The 9,557-nt window shown below is 38.9% G+C and overlaps 1 protein-coding gene across 1 annotated transcript in view; it reads right to left on the reverse strand.

Annotated features, from left to right (window-relative positions):
- Window positions 1–1,933, reverse strand: part of cmc1 (C-x(9)-C motif containing 1) — a 9,985-nt gene extending 8,052 nt beyond the window's left edge. Inside the window, exons 1-2 of the mRNA XM_084385514.1 lie at window positions 1,781–1,933; window positions 1,311–1,403 (exon numbers count right to left, since the gene is read on the reverse strand). Coding sequence (XP_084241640.1) covers window positions 1,311–1,403; window positions 1,781–1,799 — 112 coding nt within the window. The 5' untranslated portion in view covers window positions 1,800–1,933. The remainder of the gene's footprint in view (window positions 1–1,310; window positions 1,404–1,780) is intronic.
- Window positions 1,934–9,557: the final 7,624 nt, after the last annotated feature.

Below are 9,557 nucleotides of genomic sequence, written 5' to 3' on the forward strand. Positions count from 1 at the left end.
TGAGTGAGTGAGAGTGAGTGAGTGAGTGAGTGAGTGAGTGAGTGAGTGAGCGAGTGATTGAGAGAGTGAGTGAGTGAGTGAGACAGAGTGAGTGAGTGAGTGAGTGAGTGAGTGTGTTTGTGAGTGAGTTTGTGAGTGAGTGAGTGAGTGTGTGTGTGTGTGTGTGAGTGAGTGAGTGAGTGAGTGTGTGTGTGAGTGAGTGAGTGAGTGAGTGAGTGAGTGAGTGAGTGAGTGTGTGTGTGAGTGAGTGTGTGAGTGAGTGTGTTTGTGAGTGAGTGAGTGAGAGTGAGTGTGTTTGTGAGTGAGTGAGTGAGTGAGTGAGAGTGAGTGTGTTTGTGAGTGAGTGAGTGAGTGAGAGTGAGTGTGTGTGTTTGTGAGTGAGTGAGTGAGTGAGTGAGTGAGTGAGTGAGTGAGAGTAAGTGTGTTTGTGAGTGAGTGAGTGAGTGAGTGAGAGAGTGATTGATTGATTGATTGAGAGAGTGTGTGTGTGAGTGAGTGAGTGAGAGTGAGTGAGTGAGTGAGTGAGTGAGTGATTGATTGAGTGAGTGTGTGACTGAGAGTGAGTGAATGAGCGAGTGTGTGTGTGAGTGAGTGAGTGAGTGAGTGAGAGAGTGATTGATTGAATGTGTGTGTGTGTGTGTGTGTGTGTGTGTGAGTGAGTGAGTGAGTGAGTGAGAGTGAGTGTGTGTGTTTGTGAGTGAGTGAGTGAGTGAGTGAGTGAGTGAGTGAGTGAGTGAGTGAGTGAGTGAGTTTGTGAGTGAGTGAGTGAGTGAGTGAGTGAGAGTAAGTGTGTTTGTGAGTGAGTGAGTGAGTGAGAGAGTGATTGATTGATTGATTGATTGATTGAGAGAGTGTGTGTGTGAGTGAGTGAGAGTGAGTGAGTGAGTGAGTGATTGATTGAGTGAGTGTGTGACTGAGAGTGAGTGAATGAGCGAGTGTGTGTGTGTGTGAGTGAGTGAGTGAGTGAGTGAGTGAGAGAGTGATTGATTGAATGTGTGAGTGAGAGAGTGATTGAGTGTGTGTGTGTGTGAGTGAGTGAGTGAGTGAGTGAGTGAGTGAGTGAGTGAGAGAGTGATTGATTGATTGATTGATTGAGTGAGTGATTGAGTGAGTGTGTGTGTGTGAGTGAGAGAGTGATTGAGTGAGTGAGTGATTGATTGATTGATTGAGTGTGTGTGTGTGTGTGTGTGTGTGTGTGTGAGTGAGTGAGTGAGTGAGTGAGTGAGTGAGTGAGTGAGTGAGTGAGTGAGTGAGTGAGTGTGTGTGTGTGTGAGTGAGTGAGTGTGTGTGTGTGTGTGTGTGTAACTCACCCTCCACGTTCTGAACGCATCTCTCTTTAGCTTTCTCCCGCATCATCTTGGGAATCAACACGTCTGTCTCCACATGCCTCAAGTGCGGCTCTTCTGTGGACAAACATAATCAGCCAATAATCAATAATCATTTTCATATGACCCACAACATTCAGTCAATAATCCATAATCATGTTTATATGTACCACAACATTCAGCCAATAATCCTGTTCATATGAATGAAAACATCCAGTCAGTTGTACATAATCATAGAAGAGTCATTTGATTAATTCATGTAAATGATTCACCCAAAATCCCTCCTGATGCCACAGTCTATATCTGCAGATGATCAAAAACATATCAAATGCTTTTTATATAACAAAGACATGACATTTCTCGCATCTATAAGCGCATATGATGTGTTGTAGTGCTGACATTCATACACACACATTCATAACAAACATTCCCGCTGAATTAAAACACTCCTGTACCTGCTTTAGACGGATCCATCTACACTTCAGTTACTGTCACTAGGTACTAGATTTTTTACTGTTATAAAACATTGATCTGTGTCCAATGTCACCCTCTGCGCAGCGTGTTTACAGTGAGACTGTGTTTCAGTCACTTCCGGTGACGACAGCAGCACAATCCGCTAGAGCTTCTGGTTATTGTAGTTCTGCGGGGCTCAGAATGAACTACAAACCGCCACAACTGAACGCTGTGATGGTTTATAGTTCAAGAGTTCTACAATATATGCGATGACAAATTTGGCTGGTGAAATGAGGGTAAAGTATTTATAACAATAATAAATAAAGTTACGCTTTGTATTAATTACCATAATTTCCTGATGACAATACCTTAGGCCTACATACAATAGAGATAGGCTACTCATTTTGTAGTCATAAAACCCAGAAGAAAATTAAGATTTTATTGGTATGAACTCCCTCTAAAGGATTTTGTTTGTTTGCTTTTTGTATAATTACTGCATAAATAATACCTAAAACCTAAAACTACTTTTACAAATCCGATAAAGGAACATGACAATTCCTGTATTACATTAGTATTTATGCAAACTGATGTGCAGATCTTGCTATTGACCGAGAATGCGGTGGTGTGTGTGTGTGTGTGTGTGTGTGTGTGTGCGCGCGTGTGCGTGAGTGAGTGCGAGTGAGTATGTGTGTGTGTGCAGAAACACAAAACTGAATTTGAATAAATCCAAATATTTTATTGTGGAACATAACAGATATTTAGATCATATTTAAAATGGCTTGAAGCTGAATTATGAAACGTTCACTTCATGAGCACTTTAATCATTTTTAATCATATTGTTTAATCAGAGTTGTGTGAATATGTGCAGTTTTATTTCTCTGAGGGTCTCCATCACCTGGATCTCAACTCTAGTTTACACCAGCTTTAAGGTCAACGATGAAAGAAAAAGACAAAAGGAAGCAATGTTATGAAAATGTGAGATCCGTGAGCGTGAACACCTGTGCTGCAGCGCGTATACCTGCCGTGTGTGTGTGTGTGTGTGTGTGTGTGACACCTGTTGCAGCGCGTTCCCTGCCGTGCGCGTGTCAGTCTCACACCACAGCTTTAATGTCTAATCCAGTTGTGCAACAGCAGAGACACACACACACCGCAGGTCTGGCACTGAACGCCTGAACGCCTGCTTCTGCTGTTTCTGAAGTGAACGCGTCTCTTTCCCACAGGTTAAAGATCATCAGCGGTTAGAGACATCTGAGAGTGTCTCACTGCAGTCAAACGCCATCAGACAGACCAAACCACAAACACAATCAACAAGAGAAATCTCCTCAAACAAAGGGTCTAAACACGCGTGCATGTGAGGAGCGACACACACATACACACACACACACACAGGTGAAGAGAGAGAGAGTCGCGAGAGACAGTGATTTCACCAGCTGTTCGGACAATCCCAGCGTCTAATGTTCACATCAAGTTATGAAAACATTTAATAAATGGTTTTTAACATTAAGGGAAAAGTGAACGTTAAGGGGTCATTCCATAATTCTTCAAACGTTATGGGAACGTTACTTTTGAATGTTTCAAAATATGAAAACTAAGTTTTTTTCTGACATGTTTTAGTTGGATGTTCGTCTAACATTTTATAAATGTGACTATACTTGTTTCAGAACGTTCAATAGTGCCATTATTCAGCAGAGTTCAGTGTTGATTCTATTTAGTTTAAAAATAGTGTAATTCATATTGTATCAGAATTCTTCAAACATTATGGGAACGTTACTTTTGAATGTTCTTAAAACATTAATCAAAAACATTATTTATACATCGTTCATGGAAGTTTGTTTTCTGAAATGTTTTAGTTGGACGTTCATCTAACGTTTTTTAAACGTTACTTGTTTCAGAGCGTTCAGAGAACATTCAAATGTAACATGTAACAAGAATGTGTGAAGAATGATGGAATGGAATGTTTCCATGTTCCCCAATTTTACAAAGTTTATCAAGTATTTAATGACTTCAATTCCAGAGGTAAAGCAGTTCTACACACTCCTAGAAAACAAGGTTCGTTAGGGTTCTATAGAACTATAGAGTTCTTGACTAAATTTTCACACTTGAAACTGTTTATGCCAAAAAGGTTCTATATAAGGAGAAATTATTGCATAATACTTTCATGTTTAACAGGTTACTTAAGATGTTTCTAGAGATAAAGTATGTTGAAGAGCAGCTTAATTCATTCAATTAAATTTAAAAATGAATTAAAACAAAATGAACAAACATGATTCCATATGGGAACCCCTGAAAGGTTCTTCACTCCAAAAAAAAATAAAGGTTCCAAAAGCGATGCCATAGAAGAATGTTTTTTTTAGTCTGAAGAACTTTTAAATAATCCAAAGAACATTGTTTATACATAACTATAAAGAACAATTTGAGCAATGGAGAGATTCCATGGATGTTAAAGGTTTCTTCATATGGAACCATTGATGCCAATAAAGAACCTCTATAGTTTTCTTCCCAGACAGCAACATACACTCTAACACACACTGGGTTAAAAACAACCCTATCTGGGTTCTTTTCAACCCAAGAGCTGGGGAAATATAGGACAGAACACATGTTGGGTTGATTTAACCCAATTTTTACTATAATATTAGCTTTTTTTAAATTATTTTACTTCATACATGAATTAATGTTAACTTAAATCCTCTAAACTTAAAAAAAAAAAAAATACTCCACACAACCACTGGTTTGCATGATAATTACTTTATTTTTGATCATAATTTACAGTATAACATATTTTATATCATTTTTAATACATATTGCCAACATTTAAGCTTGTTTAACAAATATTAGAAGTAAAAAAATTTACATTTTGAAGTACTTCATATATCTGACCCAGGATCTGGGTTACACAAAAACCACTCTAAAAAATGCTGGGTCAAATATGGACAAATCCAGCCATTGGGTTACATTTTTCAATTACATTTTTAACCCAACGTTTGGATTTGTCCATATTTGACCCAAAATTGGGTTAAAACAACCCAGCATTTTTAGAGTGTACCCAAACACTGAAAAGATAACCCAAAAAACTGACCCAAAAGGCGCAACCCAGGATTTGGGTAGAAAAAATAACTCAAGATTTTGTAGAGTGTGGAATCCAGTCCACATTTACCGGATCTGGGCCGGATCTGGGCCGACACTATGCAGAACACATGTAGAATGAGCACACATTAGAAGTGCTTCACATTAGTTATGTTTCCTCATTAATTACACATCTTCAGGAGTCTACACTCTAAAAAAAAAAAAAAAGAAGCTGGGTTGTTTTACCAATTTTGGGTCAAATAGAGACAAACCCAAATGTTGGGTAAAACATGTGATTTAAAAATGTAACCCAACGGCTGGGTTTGTCCATAGCTGACCCAAAGTTGGGTTGAAATAAGAAAGAGTGCAGAAGAATAGCATGTCTTCTATCATGTCACACGACTGATTGAACATCCTCACCGTGTGTGTTTTCACCGTGTGTGTTTTCACCGTGTGTGTTTTCGACCGTGTGTGAAGCCTAATTAGCACAGGCTCACCTGGACTCACCTGGGTTTGGACAGATCCGCGACCCCTGCCAGAGGCGGTGCACCTTTGTGTTTATTTACTCCATCTGACACCGATGGAGAGTTTAATATCATCCCGTCAGAGGTTTGCCAAAGACGGGATGCGACCCACCGCTCCAATATTCCCCGGCAGCAGCAGGCCGTCGTGATCCTGGCAGAGGAAGGTTAGCAAAGTTAAAACCTCTTATACTACGGCTCGCTGACCGGCCAACCGCAGCGGGAGGCTCTGTATCCCACAGACTACTGTTAAAGGGACAGAAGAGGAGATCCGTCAATATCAGACCGTCCTAGCATGCCATCCTAGCAAACATCCCAGCAAGCAATTTAGTGTTTTAAAGACGTCTAATAGCCGTCCACAGCCCAGACGTCTAAAACAAGGGAACATTTAATAGACGTCTAAACCAGAGCCCAAGAATAGACTAGCTAAGGTTAAGACGTCTATTAAATTTGTAGACGTCAGGGCTGTGCTCGGACGGCTATTAGACGTCTTTTAAACGCAAGGATCCTTTGCTGGGATCCATTCTTTCTTTCTTCTGTGGTGGGGTTTACATTAAAAGCATTTCGCTGGTTAGTGGTCGATATTTCTTGAACTGCCTCAAATGTAAGATTTTTTTTGGAATGGAAAAACGAACGTATATTTTATAGATAATAAAAAGTGTTTTCAACAAAGACTGGGAAAAAAATGATTAAAGTCACATCACATCACATCCCTTAAAAATCATTTTTGATCACCAAAGTGACATATTTAAATGTTTTTTCCTTGGAAAAAAAAAAGTAACTCGACACCCTCGCCTCATTTAGTATGCGCGGTTCTATGAATATGCAAATGAGCCCCGCCTCCACTCACTCACTCAGCTCAGAGATCCACTGGTTGACGATCACACGTTGATCTGATTGGTTACAAGGTCGTTTGCGATTTCAAAGCGTGTGTTTGAGACTGTCTTTGGTTCACTGCAGTTTTAAGGAGGAAATACTCAGCAATGGTGTCGACTTTGCACATGCTTTGTCTTAAAGCAGATTAAAAACCCCACATAGACACATAAACTACATTAAAAGCTTGAATATCACCACAGGGAGTGGTTAACAAACAGTATAAGGACAATCTCAAACAGTAATTGATGAAATGACTGACCCCATGTTCTACACACACACACATCAATTATGAAACAAGTTCAATTCACCTATAAGCAGCTTTTACTTTTAGTCAATTTTAGTCAGCTTTTCTTGCACCTCAAAACGTTCTTTTCTTTGCTGTGATTAACAAATGAAGCAACAGGCCGAAAGCATTAATCGACACAATAAACAAGCTCTCCAAACCTCACGATGCTCTAGATCAGATGAGCTTTGCGGCTCTTTCTTGAATTATAAACTGGGAAAGACAGATGCCGTCCACCGGTGTTTCTCTGGTGAGGTCGCTGAGTTTAGTTTTGGGCCTTGTCTTTTCTCTGTCTAATCCATCTTTATCAATGAGTTAATCTTGAAATCCAGTTCTTCATCTTGTCGAGTTGATCCTGCTCTACTTCTCTCCTGAAACTCTGCTATCTCTGCACTCATTTATCCCTTCATAAATGCATCTCTCTACTTCATTCTTGACCCATCAGTTCTATCTAATTATGTCTATTTCAAATGACTGATAAGTACTGTTGCCTCCCAGCTTGTCTAGCTAAAAATAAAATCTCTTTCAATCTGGTTTTTGCCTACTTCATAGTTCTGAAACTGCCCTTTGATTCTGTGCGTCATGATTTACTCATTTCCCACCTCTCTTATCTCTCAGGTATAGACACTTTTACATTTCAGTGAAGGATTTTCGATCTCCGACTGTCCTCCCGAACCCAGACAGCAACGGTGTGCAATCCACGTGTGCCAGATGTGGGCCGGATCTCAGCCGACACTATGTTCCCAGCATGCAATAGCCGTCATTTCTCCGTCTAGTTTAACTACAGACCCGATTTAGTCCGATTATGAGTAACACACTTCTAGCCAAAACAACCTTGAATTTGGTTACATGTCGTTTTTGCCAAAATAACTTGCGAGATGAAGGATATTCCATCATGTAAGCTAACAGTGATTACAAGGTGTTTGGTTTCATTTCTTCACTCATTTCATTTCTTTGTTATCTAATTGATGACTAGTCTATTCTTGGGCGATGATTTAGACGTATTTGCCTTGTTTTAGCCTATAGACATCAGGGCTGTGTTTTAAATGCAAAATTGCTGTCTGGGAAGCAAGGCGTTCCCCAGGGATCCGTACTTGGTCCATTATTATTCCTCATCCTCATCATACTACCTCAGATTTTACATCGATCTTTCAATTATACGCTGATGACATCTAAAATCTACATTATCTGCTCTATCCACTCAAATTGATAACTTTTCTACTTGTGTGAATGAAACGAAAGAATGGCTCAACTTTCTTTAAACTAAACATGGAATGAAAACAGCTTTTTTTCCCACTTACATCGTATTGCCCAGCACTGTCCCTTCATTAGCATCAAAGATGGCGAAACAGTCTTCTGTGCTTTTGCCCCATCGCGTCTTGACTTCTGTAATGCCCTTTTCACCGGGTAACCTGCTATAGCTCCATTGCCAGACTGCAATATATATTCAAAAATCTGCTGCAAGAAAACTCACCCACACCCACATCTACTGTACGGTGTCTATCCTATCAGGTACAAAACAATACTTCTCACTCACTCATCTGTACTCTAGAATGACATGAGATGGAGAGTAAATCAGAATTACGGGTAAACTATAGCAGATGAGGGCAGGTGGAGTGTTTGGGAAACCTGTTGGAAAACAATCATTTTTGTGATAAAAAATAAAAACCGACAATAAGAATATAACAAACCAGTATTTTAGAGAAGCATGTGTTTGGCTAAGCTTGTTCCTACCAATAAAAAAATTAAAAAGGTTCTGAACTTTTATCTTACAATTCTGACTTTATTTCTTGCAGTTGCATATACTGTAACTCACAACTCTCTTTTTTTTTCTATGAATTGAGTTATAAACTCGAAATTATGAAAGGTTATTTATATCTCGCAATTCTTACTATTTCTTGCCATTCCAAATGTATAGTTTTGTTCATTCAAAAACATTTGACAAATCAATTGGATAAACTGTAAACTAAGTTTAAGTTTAAGTTTATTAAAAGCAATAAAATATGAACAATATTGAAATATAATAATATGAATTGAATAATATGAAAATAATGAGATATAATTGTGAGATGAAAAGTCATAATAACCTTCACCTTTCTTATTTTTTATTCCATGGCGGAAACAAGCTTCTACTGTCACGGAGTTGTCCTGTTGAAACAGAAACCTGAGAGTTTGGGAAACTATCATTATTTTTGCCGTTCTTTTTGATGTGGAGCAGAAATTACACACTGCAAGTGACAATATGGTTTATTTCTACAGCTTTCTCTGCATATGATCAGATCAGATGAGCTCAAGTTTACTTGAACGGTTTTCACAATACATATCGTTTCAAAGCAGCTTTACAGAAAATGTCTGTGAACCACCTCGAGATGATTGTGTGTTAAAGTAAAGTAATGCCCACATGGCAGTGATTTACAGCTAAAATATCATTCAATTCACATTTATTTCCACAGCGCTTTTCACAAAACACATCGTTTCAAAGCAGCTTTACAGAAAGTGCATGAGTCCACATTACAGTTTACAGTGATCTGTTATCAGAGGAAACTGTCTAAGTTATGCATTTCAGAAATGTACAAATCAAAATTTTAATTTACACAAAGTAATAATTAAAGGCAGAAACTATGAGCTCATTGAAGTAATGAATATACCAAATGTAGCATTGGTGCGTGTTGATTCATATAATGTGCTTAGTTAACTACATGTATTCATGTAAGCAGACACAATGAACGTGTGATTACAACTTGTGCTTGTAATGATCACAGTAATCAGATAATGCATGATGGAAACGCAGCGTCAGGACTGATGGATGTAAAAATAAATGGCCGTTCATGACCAGACTCGCGGTGATATGATAACATGCCCTATAAAGAGGAGCAGCTTTTGTTGATCTCGGCGTCCCGGTGGTGTCAAGATGCATTTCCTCTGAACCAAGTGAGGAGCTTCCACAGTGCTGCAATCTGGGCTCGCAAAACCCTTTGACACCGCAGTTTTAATTAAAATTACATTATGAGTAATCAAGCAGAAGACTGGGGAGGG

This window comes from Rutilus rutilus (genome assembly GCF_951802725.1).
Source record: "Rutilus rutilus genome assembly, chromosome: 17".
Lineage (NCBI taxonomy): Eukaryota > Metazoa > Chordata > Actinopteri > Cypriniformes > Leuciscidae > Rutilus > Rutilus rutilus.